We start from the raw sequence: 14,660 nt of genomic DNA, 5'->3' as shown, positions 1-14,660 counted from the left end.
CCTTCCAAATAACTGGTTCCTTACAGCCGTACTCCTTGATATTCCAGCACATTTTAACTGCTGGTCTTCTTCAGAACTCACAGAAGACACATAATTCAACAAGAAAAGCAGCGAGTCACGCCACATCTTGTTTTTGTAAGAACACCAAAACATAAGCATATGTCAGTGTTTGCTTTGGGGTAGGTTTCCCTAGAAAACAGGAGATCAGTGAGATGCTGAATTGCAATTTTATGTGACAAGACAGCTGAAAATAAGGCCGTGTGTGAAAGAAGCCAAACTCTTAGATGTTACGCTTGTCAAAATGGGAGCAAAAATTATAATGCAAGTTTAATTTCCTTAAATATGGATCTCAACATGAATTGAGGTATGTAGCTCACCCACAGCCTTGGGTGTGGCCTATGAACATAGCTGTTAACTCTGATCTATAATTTTTATATTTTATTGCCATGTGTGACTGGGTTTTTGGATTGCAACATTGATGCAAATGAGAGAGAAGGAAACACGTCAGATATACCATAGCATACATGTTTTTGGCTTTGGCTATTTGCATCATCATAACTTTTTTTGTTGTTTATAGAATTCAGTAAGTTGGCTACACTGCTAGAGAAAGTTTTAATATGCTGGGTTTCTTCATGGGGATTGGGAACTGAGCTTGTTCTCTGGCCAGTCTGTGATAGTTTCTTATCTGTGTTGATTGTGATGGTTTCAGAGGCATCCGAGGCCCAAACTATCCCCCAATGTTACCTCTGAGGGCAAAGACACATAATTGCATGCCGTGGTGAGCCTAGGTGTTGTCCTTGTACCTTGGATTCAGTAAAGTCGATGAGTGGAATTTAGAAAAGGAGAGTCATTGACTTCACCTTGGTAATTCAATACTTTCTCCTTCATCTGACTTCTCAGAAACACACGTAGGCATCACCAAGCATGGGATTGTTGCTAGCTGAAAGAACTGTTTATAGGACAAGTAGGCTTTAGTTCCACTCTGGGAATAGAGGAGTGATTCTGAATATTGTGAATGATTTAGAATGGGATTATCTCTTTCATTTCCCATTATCCCCAAACTCCCCCATTCTTATGGTAGCCAAGAACTGACATTTTCTGTAATTAGACTAGGTGGCTTTCACAAACTATCGTATTTAATGTCAGATTCTTCTCTCATAAAACTCTGGAGCCTGGAAGATGATTATAGTTGTCATTTATGTCCAGTTTTCATGTCAAGAAGGATGATAAATATCATAGTTGACACTATCATTCTATTTATGTGGCATGTACTATTGTAAGCCCCTTACAGACATTTTTTTTCATTTAGTTTTCACAATAACCGTATAAGGTAGATAAGTATTATTACTACTCTTACTTGACAAGTGAAGAGATAGTAAATGGAGGGGCTAGGTTAGAATCTGGACAATCAGCTCTTAACTCTGTGAGGTACTGGACATTCTAGATGTTTGCGTTTCCCTAAGCTTGAAGGGACCTTCTGGGCCAGTTGGTCTATAGCCATCTTCTAAGAAAGAACTCTGAAACAGTGATACAGCTCCTGTGTGCACATTACCACCAGGCAGCCCATTCCAGTTAGACAACTCTAATTAAGTCATAGTCCTTTTAATTAAAAATTTCACTGTTGGTATTTATTCAGCAAGAACATTTTATAAAAGCAGCCAAATGAGTTGAGTATCAGAATAGTTATGAAAAAAAAATCATTGTTATCTTGAAAAGAATCAGGAATTTTGATGCCGAAGCTACATAAATACTTTTGTGTTTATTGTAAATTGTTTTGTTTTGTATTTTTTTAAAGATCACAGTGTGGAGCACATTGTATATTTTTCTGTGGACTGGTGCCGATTCTTTGTGAAGTTTCAGGTCCTTCTGTGAATCTCATAAAGTGAGGTAGATATGATAGGAATCACCTATCCTGTTCTTTAGAGATCTTTTAGGGGATACTTAGCATCAGTATAAGGGAGACATCAGGTTAGAGGATGTGTTTTCTCGCACTAAAGAATCTAATATATTTCAGGTTATTTGTCTTCAGAGTTAGGTAGGTATTAGTGTTTGGCTTTTCTAAATTTTTACAAATTATCAAATAGGGAGAATCTCCACCATCTCGTTCAAATTATAGGTCTTGCTAAAGGATATCTTGCTTGGAACAATACATATAGTAACCTATGGTCAGCGCCTCTGTTCTTCTCAGTGATTGTAATTCTGCCAGAAACAAATTTAGTAAGGTTGAACTTTATAGACATGCCCTAGTCAAAACACTGTGTTAACTATTGTTCTTGTTAGGTCTGTTTATTTTGTTCTTTTGAGGATATTATTAATGCGGTATTTTTCAAAAATTAAAACTAGTTTGGGGTTCCCGGGTGGCTCAGTTGGTTAAGCATCCGACTTCAGCTCAGGTCAAGGTCTTGCGGGGCACTAGTTCCAGCCCCGCATCGGGCTGTGTGCTGACAGCTCAGAGCCTGGAGCCTGCTTTGGATTCTGTGTCTCCCTCTCTTTCTGCTCCTCTCCCACTTGCACTCTGTTTCCCTCTCTCTCTCTCAAAAAAAAAAAAAAAATAATAATAAACATTGAAAAAATTAAAAATTAAAACTAGTTTAATAGTGTTTAATGAATGGGCTGGTTCAGTTCAGGGAGCTACTATTTGTGTGACTACTGCTATCTAGCCATCATGTTCATTATATGACCTGTCAAGTTTCCAGAACCTTCTGTGTATTCTGCCTTTGAGTCAAGATTAATGTTTATCAAAATGAGGCTTATTATGCATTTAGTTCCTTGAGTCAGGACTAGCATCTCCCTTGCCTCCCTTTTCCGTTTTGTAAATGAAACGGACTAGAACAGACTATGTTTTAATGAATTGCACATGAGAATATGTTTTGTTGATTCATATTTGTACTAGGTAGGTCATGATATAAAATATATTTCTGACTGTATATTATGATTAAAAAGTTTGACAACAGCGGTCTACACCACTGCTACTCACTTGGCAGTCCTTGGACACTGGTGCCAGTGTTCACTCTTCGTTCCCGGTCTGCAGTGAGAGAGGTATTGAAATTGAGAATAAGCATTTAGAAATTTTTGAAGCAATTTGACATTTGATTAGTGGGTTTGTCCCATGGAAAGGTGTAGACCAGCTTCGGGGTTACTGAACCTGTATAATAGTCAGCATACACTGTGAGTTGTGTACTGTTATGAAGCAATATTCGAGGGTCATTTTCTAATGTATTAGATTCAAACAGTGGAGGAGGGAATTCCCTCAGGATAAGAAGCTTACTTTTTGGTAAAATAGGTAGAATGTGTTGCTACTTTGCTATAGTTCCAGATTTTCTTCCTTTGATCAAGCCCCACATCGTTGACAGTGTGGAGCCTGCTTGGGATTCTCTCTCTCCCTGTTTCTCTGCCCCTCTCCCTCTCACCTCTCAAAAATGAATAGGTAAACTTAAAAAAAAACAATAATAATACTTTGTTAACAGTGGGAAGCTTTGGAATTCTAATTTAGCCTGTTTTTACAACGAAATCCATTAAATTAATCAGAAATTTAAGCAATACTATTTTATTTTACAAAACAAAATTCAGTGTCTATAAACAAAATAGTTTCTTAATAAATAAAGGAAAGATTGAATATATTTCAGTCCTTTCAATATGATAGTATAAATGTGAAGTTAATCACAAATAATATAAGAACTTTAAAGAAATGAACAAATATTTTAATGTTTGCTGGCTTTAAATTTTCCTTTTTTAGATTTAGATATTATTATTATATTGAATACTTTGAACTAATTTAATGAGATTCAGTGATGAGGATGTTGGACAAGATTCTTCTACTGAACTGATAAATGTGAAATTAGGGTATCATTTTAAAGTAAACAAGGATAGACCTGATTTATCTATGGCTAAAATAGCCACAGTTGATCATTAATTTTTAAATTCCTGGACTCTGAGTAACTACGTCCAGATTTTTGAAAGACCTAAACACACCCCAAATTATTTTTTGAGAGTTAAACAAATGGAAAAACCTAAGTTGAGACTCTAAAGAATGAAAAGTTTTCATTCCTGTGCTTTCCACAAGACAGCCGACTGACTTTGTTTTCCTAATAAGGCTATGCTAAATACTGGAATGCTTGTCCTCTTGAATTTTATTGAAATACCTAAAAATACCCACTTTACAAAAAAGGTTGCAATCTAATGTGTTTAGCCTAGACAAAAATAGAAAAAGAGATGTATCTGGAAAAAGTTAGTGGCAGAATTGTGCCTCCAGTATTCATTCGTATAGGACAGAGCGCATACAAATGTGAACTTCAAAGAGCATTCATTATGTCACACTTTGGATGTATGAAGAACAAATTAGGTATCTTGCTGTTTTCCATTTGTACTTGGTTTGTCTTGATAGATTTAAGATTTGGGGCAAGATTTAGTCCCCCTCTCTTCCCTTCTTCTGTAGTTAGTAAGTAGGCTTATACAGGCTAATTTTTTGCTTAACACTGTATTTAGACTTAATCTTTAATTTCAGATTTGGATTAAACTTTCTTACAAAATAAAGTGCTATGTTTAGGAATCCTTTTCCATCTCACTTAGAGGAGTAGAAGACCAGGTCCTTATATTGGCATAAAGTAGCCTATGTGCTCTGGTTCCCAGTTCTCTCTCTCTCTGGCTGTGCCTCTACCACCCTCCCTGCTGTTCTAGCCCCATTCTAGCCTCACTGGCACATTCCTGCCTATGAGACGTTACGCTTGCTATTTGCTTGGTCTGGAGTTCTCTACTTCAGGTCTCTGCTCAGATTTCATCTTATTGTAGAGGCCTTCTCTGCCGTCTCTATATAAAATTACATATGCCTGTCCCTGTCTTGCTTTACTAGACTCCATTGCACTCATTACTGTGTGGACATACTTGTTTCATTTTATTCTGCCTCTCCCAAGTAGACAGTAAGCTCCCTTGCAATAGATAGTTTGTTTTATTCATTACTGTTTCCCCACCTCCTACAATAGTCGCCTGTGTTACAAGCTCAATGAATATTTGTGGAATTAATAAGTTAATGAAATAAATTAATTTAAGGAAATTATAACACAGGTACTGCCCTTGAACTTGAAGTGGCATTGCGTATAAGACATATTGGTCAGGAATGAGAAGGTGCTTAAAATAATTTATGATAGGGGCACCTGGGTGGCTCAGTCGGTTAAGCATCCAACTTCAGCTCAGGTCATGATCTCACACTTCGTGAGTTCGAGACCCGCGTTGGGCTCTGTGCTGGCAGCTCAGAGCCTGGAGCCTGCTTCAGATTCTGTGTCTCCCTCTTTCTCTGCCCCTCCCCTGCTCATGCTCTGTCTCTCTCTGTCTCAAAAAAAAATAAAAAATAAAAAAAAAATTTATGGTAATATAGAAGCCCATACTAAAAACAAATCTGGTGGTTAATGGGAAATAGATTCTGACCATAACATAAAGGGGTGTGTGTGTGTGTGTGTGTGTGTGTGTGTGTGTGTTTATTAAAAAATAGCAGCTGATTCAAAAAGAATTGAACACTATCAAAAATGTATTATTCAGTGACTAGTTATATTTGTAGGTATATTTATGTATGTAGATATATATTCAGTAACTAGGTATATATGATATATAGCCAAAACCTAATTGAACCATCATGGTTATTTTTGTAATCTTACATGCTCACTATAACCACTGTATATCAAAGGCATACATCAGATCTGTAGTCTGATTCATTATTGGTAGCATATCACCATTGATAGTTGTAATGGGGACCATGATGCCTGTTCCTTTATTTTCTTAAGATGGGTGAAGAAGAGGAGATAGAAACACGCGGTTCTTGACATACCCACAGGAAGATCTTGTGATGTGGTATCTCGGGATCTACATGGCCACTAACTTCAGAAGCTGGTTGCAATTTTGAGCAGAACACCCAGTTTAGCACCATAGATAATGTTCATTAAGGAGCCTCCAGCTCCATCCTGCTGGAAAATGAGGTTATTAGAAAATTTATTTTGCTATGGGGAAAAATACTTCTCTTCTCTGGAAAAATATGGAAGAATTGTTTGAAGGCTCCATAATATTCTTAAAAGGCAGAGGGTTGGAATTGCTTTTAAAGCATATGGAGAACTTGGGTTCAAATCTTGGTTCTGCCATTTTGAAATTTAAATTGTGGCCAAATTATTTAACTCCTTTGAGCTTCTGTTTCCTATATTTAAAGTGAGAACAATATTAGTCTCTCAGGAAGAGTAGGTGAGATAATTCAATAGGCCAAATGAAATTGTTGGCATTTGTTGGTAGTCAACAAGTGATACTTTTTCATCCATCTAGTTTGTTGTTGTTTTCTCTTGAAACTTATCCTGGTAGATAATTCGGTTTGAGTATAACAGTATGTAATAAGAAACAATAATTTCTAGAGCTGTAGGATCAAATCTTCTATATAAGGAGTAGAAAAGTACTACGTGTCACTGCTGAGTTTGTGTGAATCACAGAGGTGTGTTATAGTCATGACCTCATTTTATCCTCAAAACAGTTCCTCAGCAGAAGGAACAAAGAAACTGTAGAGTAGCTAATTTATTTTTTGGTAGACTTGCAACCTTCATTTAGCTATTTCTCTGTTTCTAAAAGAATTCCTCTATCAATGAAGAGCTTGATGAGAGAAAGACTGAATGTGAAAAGCAGGCTCTCTCTGTCTTTTTAGGGCTCTAAGCTTTTCTAAACGGAAGAAGAAAGTAAGTAAACATTAGGTTTATGAATTGTGCCTGCTTTTATACTACTTTTATTCTATTCTCTAGTATCTGATACTTATCAGGGTTTTAGTGAAGCAGTTAGTTTTCTATGCATTTTGAGAAGTCTTTGAAAATCCAGTTATGCATATATTTTGTTACTGATGCCTATTTTCCTAATACAAATGTTAACTGCATTTGTTATTCAAAGATATTTTAATAGTAGTATTGAAAGAGCCAGAAAAATGTGGGTGTATAAATGGAACTCCTAAATTTTCAAAGGCAGATTATTTACTTTGCAAATCCTATTATTTTTATATTAGCAGTGAAGTACTGTGTTGATAAAAATACATTTTTTCCTCCTGATTGGAGCTGGAGGAGAAGATATTTTAAATATAAGTGATTAACATTATGCCGAAAGAAAGATATAAACATTTTAGGTTTTCAGAGAATGCAACTCTGGTATCAATTGGTTGTTTACATCAGTCCGGAAAGTATTACCATCCATGCCTGATATCAGAAAGAAAGTATAGAGTTTTGTGGACAAGAGTGGGAAAGAAAGAAATTGACTTTTCAGCTTCTCTTACAGAATGCATGGTGTATCCTTTTTCCTTGCTGTTTTAGAATTTTTAAAAAATTGTATTACTAATAGTTTCATTTAGTAGAATATGTAGAAGAAGATGAGAGAGGTTTTTTTTAATTTTTTTATTAAAAAATTTTTTTTAATGTTTATTTTTGAGAGAAGAGAGAGAAGACAAGAGTGCAAGCAGGGAGGGGAAGAGAGAGAGGGAGATGTAGAATCTGAAGCAGGCTCCAGGCTCAGTTGTCAGCACAGAGCCCAGTGCGGGCTTGAACTCACCAATGGTGAGATCATGACCTGAAAACCAAGGTAAGATGCTTAACTGACTGAGCCACTTGGGCACCCTTGTTTTGTTTTTTAAAGTAGGCTCCATGTTGGGGCGCCTGTTCAGCTCAGATCATGATCTGGCAGTTCGTGAGTTAGAGCCCCACGTCATGCTCTGTGCTGACAGCTCAGAGCCTGGAGCCTGCTTCAGATTCTGTGTCTCCCTCTCTCTGCCCCTTCCCCGCTCATGCTCTGTCTCTCTCTGTCTCTCAAAAATGAATAAACGTTAAAAAAAAAAAAAATTAAATTGGGCTCAATGCCCAATGTGGGGCTTGAACTCACAACACTGAAATCAAGAGTTGTATGTTGTACTGACTGAATCAGACAGGTGTCCTGAGATAGGTTTTTAGTAGCCTTTATCATGTATTCGCAAATGAATTGAGGGTGCTGAGTAGTGGAGTTGAAAATAGTGCTTAAAATGTCATCTTTAATCAAACAGCATTAACCCTGTCCCTTCACCAAGCTTCAGTATCAGTGCCAGCCATGCGGTGTGAATTGTATTTGAACCGGGTGATTTGGAAGTTTAGATGGGTCATTCGATTACAAGTAATATAAAAGTTTGAGGTAGAGGGGTTACAAGGAATTGACAAGTAGCAACCACAGAAAGACTAATGAGAAGCTAAACTCATTTCTTATACCTGTCAGTGTCTGAACAAATTGTGATTAGGATTATTTTTTTTTAAGGCAGCATGATTGTGAGGCTCAGAGTCCAAAAGAGCTGTGGTCATGTAGGATTATTTCCTAGAAAGTTTGTTATAATCAAAACCATCGAAGTGATCTAAACCAGAGGTTGGCCAAATTTAGCCCCTTGTCCATGCCTGTTTATATGAATAAAATTTTATTGGCACACAGGCATGTTCATTCAATTATATTTGCATCATCCTTCTTGCTCTGATAACAGAGCTATGTAGTTAAATTTAGTATCAACCATCTAGCACTTTACAGTAAAGTTAGCCATTTCTTAATGGGCAATATAAAATAGATTCTTTATTTAAAACTTCTGTTGAAATAGGGGCGCCTGGGTGGCTCAGTCGGTTGAGCGTCTGACTTTGGCTCAGGTCACGATCTCACAGTTTGTGAGTTCAAGCCCTGTGTCGGGCTCTGTGCTGACAGCTCAGAGCCTGGAGCCTGCCTCAGATTCTGTTTCTCCCTCTCTCTCTGCCCCATCCCCACTCATGCTCTCTCTCTGTCTTAAAAAAATAAATAAAAACATTAAAAAACATTTTTAAACTTCTGTTGAAATAGTATTTACACTATAAAAGAATTTTACCTATAATAAGAACATACTATCCCGAACTTTGAAAATTCCTTTTATTTAAACTCGAATGCGTCAGGGCACCTGGGTGGCTCAGACGGTTAAGCATCCGACTTCTGCCCAGGACATGATCTCATAGTTTGTGAGTTTGAGCTCCATGTCAGGCTCTGTGCTGATAGCTCAGAGCCTGGAGACTGCTTCAGATTCTGTGTCTCTTTGTCTGTCTCTCTCTCTCTCTCCCCTTCCCCTGCTTGCACTCTTTCTCTCTCAAAAAAAACAAATATTAAAATAAAAATTTCTCATTAAAAAATAAATACATAAACTCAAAACACATCTAAAATGTTACACAGTCTTTAACAGTCTTTTTGGTAGAAGTTATTTTATAAATACTAGTTAGAAAAATGCAGTTTTTAAAAAATGATTCTGAGGTTATTTTGAGTGTGGAAATGAGGTACAATGGACAGACAAAACTTTCCCTGTTAAAAATGTTCTTGTGGAAATAAATGTTGAGTAAAAAAATAAATTTCTTCCATCTAGAATCAAGTAGAATAATGTGAAATTTTTCATTTGTCACTATATGAAACTATCTTGCTATCTGCCTCCTTCATTAGAATGTAGATTCCAGGCAGGGACCTTCTTTGACTTGTTTATCACTATATTCCCAACAATTGGAACAGTGCCTATAGCTTCATAACTATTGATGACTGGACAGATGAAAGTATGGTCTTAAGTGCAAGATGTCAATCAAGTGACATACAAAACTGTCACCAAAACTAGTTATTCAAATTGATCAGTATTCAGTTTGCATTTATGAAGATCTTAATAACATTGAATTTGTGAACTTCAACCATAAAAAATAAAGCAGCATACTGTGAGAAGAAGAAATATTTGTTAATTCGTTGGCTCCTTCTGGGTGAGATGGATATAATAGAGGAAGGAAAATGTGGACATTGGCATTAATCTTGGCATTAGCAGTCTAAATTATTTAACACTTCTGGACTTTATTTCTGAAACTTAATGTACTGTATATAAGGCCTTTAATTCAGTATTGAGCTCCTAGTAAGGTCCCAGTAAATGTTAACGTAATGTAATGCTTGCTGATGCTGTCATTATTTCTATAGTGGGAAATACTTTATCATTTTAAGTTTAGCCTAGTGCTCTCTCCTTTATTGTGTCTTCCAGACCGCAGCCCCGCCCTGCTCCCAAATAGTGTAACCATGTGGGTCCTTTACTACCTTGCTCCCTCACTCTGTCTTTCTCTGGCTTGGTTTAGAATTGGTTGATGAAAATTTCTTCTCAAACCCCATCTATGACCATCTCAGAAGGATTTTACAACAAAAACCTCATTCTTCCATATGGAAGTAATTATCAAGTGGCAATTGCTTGTTCTGGATTTATCAGAGCCATACCCAGTTTCAAGCCAAACCCAAGCAGAGGGGCTCTAAAGCAATTCCCTTACCTCTGTCTTCCTACCTTCTGCCTCTCACTGTTTAGAATCTGTCCAGCTTTGGGTTCTTTCTTCCTTGCTAGGGGAAGACGTGTACTCTGTTAGTTCCCATGGTAAGATAGAGAAGATGCAGGGTGAGAGAGAAATTGGAAGTGAGACTGTGTATATGAGTGCATGTGAGCACAATCTTTTATATAAGCTAAAAGATATTATGGTATACTGATACCTAACTTTTTTGTACTTTTATTTATAGAAAATTTAATCTCTATGTATTCCCACATCCTTTAGAGAAAAGCACTGATACCTTGCCATAAGTGATTTAAATGTTTAAGGTTTGAGTTTGCAATAGAATAGACTGGAAGTACACAATAAAATATGGGGAAATTGTTTAAGGAGACATCTCTCTGCACACTTGAGTGCTCACTTTTTCCCCTCTGGAGTTGCTTTGTTATTGCAAATTGACAACTTTGCAATTAAAGTGATTAATGATGTACCCTAGTGTTTATGGGTCTTGAGGTCAGTGAGCCCAAAGATGGCCATGCTGTGGGAAACTTAGATAGAGCTCATCTCACAGAAGAGGAACTAAAAATCCTCCTGTTTTCGGTATGATTGTTTATGAGTTAAGTATATTAGATATGGTTGAAGGAGTCACCAAGACATAATGAGTAATGTGAATAATCTTTATCAGTTTAGTTCTGTTGCTTAATTCCTCATTCTTAAATAGCAGTGTGAACATTCATTGGCGACTTCATTAACTCAAAGCACATTATTTTGTAAAGCAATATTAGAACAATGCATTAAATCATTAAAAATATAACTTAAATATAACACTATTCATTGGGTGTACATAAGATGCAGTTTTGATGGAAGTAATTATCAAGTGGCAGTTGTTTGTTTCGGGTTTATCAGAGCTGCACCCAGTTTCCACACCTTTGAATCTAATCCTTGATAGAGCTATTGCTTATTTATGGCTTTATTTTTCCTATACATTATTGTAACCAGGGCATCACACAATTCTAGTTTCTAACAAAATTCATTATGTCATAGAATTCCTTTCAACTGTTTGGCCAGAAGTTCTGAAACTGTTTGCAGTGCATCAAAGATTTTTTATTTTGGATACTGCTCTTAAAAAATCAGTCAACTTTCAAAATAGATTGTTATAGCCACACTGATGGCTTTGTTCTCTGAATTCCTTGAGCTGAGGGATAGTACTGGGCCAAGGCACTAGTCTCTCACCATCATGGCTTACTCCTGTACAGTGGCTTTGCACTAACAGAAGAGAGAACAATAAGCCTATTGTTGAGCCCATGGCACTGAGCCATTGCCAGAATCTCTGCTGGATTGAAGCACACACTCCACCGAAGGCACTTGTGATGATCACTGTGGTCGAAAGGGAGATATATCATCTCACTGCATATTTCCTAGGATTTGAAGAGAAAAAAATGTAGGAATGATTTTTAATAATTATACCTCAGTTTTAAAAACTGCTTATGTATTTTATTTAAAAGTCTGTTTAAAATGATTGACTTTTTAAGTAATGTGTGACATTTCTAAAGTAAAACATCAGATGCTCAGTCTAACGTGTATTTTATTTTTAAGATAGATAACTAAAAATCTTAGTTTTGAGAAATAGTTTTACTTATCATATATGAGGAGTTTCTCAGAGAATATAGGAAATACATATTTCAGCTTGGTGAAGGAAATGGGATTTTCCTCCCTTAAACACTGATTTAAATTATGCTCATAATCTCTGGGTGTCTTATTAATAAAGTTGAAGATAAAGAAGATACTCTGTATGACAAGAGATTTTGGGGATTGTATGGATTATAATGTTTCTTTTTCTTCATTTTAGCTGCTTCTAGGAGACTTAAACATTTCAGACTTACAGAGATTTACTTTCTTTACTGTTTCTTTAAAACAGCATTTCCTAGAGGGTTTTTCCACTAACTCCAGTCTTGAGAAAGTTTTCCTAAATAAATGAGTATTCTAAATAGATTAGTATGTCATGGTTCAAAGGGATAGATGAACAACAATCTGCAATGTTTTCTTTTTTAGGTATTTAAATGCTCTGAAGGGGCGCCTGGGTGGCTCAGTCGGTTAAGCGTCTGACTTCAGCTCAGGTCGTGAATCTCACGGTCTGTGAGTTTGAGCCCCGCATCAGGCTCTGTGCTGACAGCTCAGAGCCTGGAGCCTGCTTCAGATTCTCTCTCTCTCTCTCTCTCTCTCTCTCTCTCTCTCTCTCTCTCTCTCTTTCTCTGCCTGTCCCCAACTCATACCCTCTCTCTCAAATTTTTTAAAGGCTCTGAGAAGTTCTGTGGCTAACACAATTATGTAACTTTAAGTTTTCCAGATATCTTTAGTAACAGAAACTCTTTCTTGTTCTGTGTTTTTAAAAGTACCTTTCTGTGAAACATACTTTGAGAAATAGTCTTACTTGTCATAGAATGTACATACAAAACACACACGAGAGAAAAAAACAAATAGAGCCGCTACTAAAATGTTAAGTCTGTTTCCATCTCCTTTTTTCCATGCACTGACCATTCTGGATATGTTCTTTTATATCTTCCTTTTATCACTTAACATCATGAAATTAGCATGTTATCATGCAATTCAGGATTCTTTCAAAGAATGATTTTAATCATTGCATGTTTCGTCATATGGTTATATTGCACTTAACCATTTCCTCGTTGTTGTTTATTTAATCAGTTGTTTCCAATTTTTCATTATTATAAGTTATCCTGTAGGGAATTAATATCTTTATACATAAAATCTTTTACATACTTCGGATTATTTCCTTATGATAGATTCCCAGAAATTGACTATTATTGTTTCAAAGGGCATGAGTGGTCTTCAAGGCTTTTTATAAATAAACACCGAATTATTTTTCAAGAGAGCTTTAATAGTGTATAGTTCTCCCAGCAATATGTATTCTCACAAACAGGATGTATTAACATTTAAAAAAAAAATCTCAGCACGTCTGAGAGCAAAAGATGGTATATGTTTATTTTTTTATTTTGTAATAATTTGTAAAGTTTGATTTTTTAAAGTAGTACTAATGCTGTTCATTAATTTTGCAGATTTCATTTGTCGTGTATTCTAATTTCTCACACCACAATAGTTTTAGTGTCACGAATATGTAATTACACTTAAATACATTAAATAAATATACTTAAACATTTGTATATAAATTAAAATATATAAAATTATATAAAATTTGTCATGTGATTGAGTAACTTTAAGGAAATATACAGTTTCGATGATTTTATGATTCATTTGAGGTTATTTATATATATAAAAACCCATGAAGCTAATTTCTATTGGATCTAGTATCAACTATTTGACATTTCATTATGAGTAAGTCTGTTTTTTATTTACAAAATTATATTTGTGCTTTTAATGTGTAATGGACTCAATTTCAGAATTTTGAGGGTGTGTTGTCCATTTTTTTTCTGACTGCTTGTCTTAGTTTGGGTCATTGCACTTGTGAGACTTTATCAGAAAGCAAGCAGGGCAGACATTCAAGTTTCATATTTTAAGCTCTATTGTGAATACAAGATTTCAAGCAGTATTTTTTTAGAACCTTCAGTCCACTAAGTATTTGGGACTCATTATTATTCTGTGCTTTCTCAACAAAAAAGAGGTTGGACTCCAAAATTAATGAAAACTAGCCATTCTGAGATTCTTGTTGTTATTGCTAACATTGGTTAAGAAGTAACACCTAGAAAAGACTGAGAGGTTTGTTTTCATAGACATAGGGTATATGTATTTTATTCTGTTTGGAAACTTGGTGACTGTTAAACATCATGTTCTTTTCTATAAATTGTTATTAGATTGCTAATAGTTTCATGCACCTTTAAGTGTCCAGATGAAAAAGGAAACCATCCAATTATGGCAAGCTTCCAATAATATCTTGGGTGGTTTTAATAAGTAGATCCTTTGTGATTACATCTTATTGTGAAATTTCAATGAAAGGAAGATTCCACTGTTCTGTACTTGAACTTGTTTCCTTTGCTTATTATAACAGCCCTATAAGCTAAAAGAAATTTGAGAGTCTATTTGAGAGTACACATGGAAAGTTATGCAACTTCACAGAGTATAATTCTATATTGTAGTAATCGAGTGTTAGCATCCATTGTAGCCTCATTAGGTTAGCCAATTTTTCAGTCAGTGCTTGCCCTAACTAATCAAATTAGTTGTTATTGGAAAATTCAGTTTCTGCTAAAAAATGTTGATTGGAGTTCATTATTAGGTTATAGTCATAGAGATCAAATATCCTGTGCTAGCTTCTTTTATCAGTTACCTGTTATCTCTGTAAGTAAAACAGCTTCATGGTTTGTAGCTTAAAATTGTTGTCACTTA

At 35.8% G+C, this 14,660-nt stretch overlaps 1 protein-coding gene across 11 annotated transcripts in view; it reads left to right on the top strand.

Moving 5' to 3' along the window:
- Window positions 1-14,660, top strand: part of PDLIM5 (PDZ and LIM domain 5) — a 219,063-nt gene that overhangs the window by 104,753 nt on the left and 99,650 nt on the right. The window contains exon 1 of one of the 11 annotated variants that reach the window (XM_042984167.1): window positions 11,251-11,745. The exons of 9 other annotated variants lie outside the window; for them this stretch is intronic. In XM_042984167.1, coding sequence (XP_042840101.1) covers window positions 11,609-11,745 — 137 coding nt within the window. In that variant the 5' untranslated portion in view covers window positions 11,251-11,608. Of the gene's footprint in view, window positions 1-11,250; window positions 11,746-14,660 lie in introns of those variants that run through there. One more of the 11 variants, XM_042984162.1, reaches the window with a different exon arrangement.

This window comes from Panthera tigris, chromosome B1 (genome assembly GCF_018350195.1).
Source record: "Panthera tigris isolate Pti1 chromosome B1, P.tigris_Pti1_mat1.1, whole genome shotgun sequence".
In the NCBI taxonomy this organism is placed as follows: Eukaryota; Metazoa; Chordata; class Mammalia; order Carnivora; family Felidae; genus Panthera; species Panthera tigris.
The sequence above is the reverse complement of the archived record's forward strand: the minus strand, read 5'-3'. Positions and strand labels throughout refer to the sequence as shown.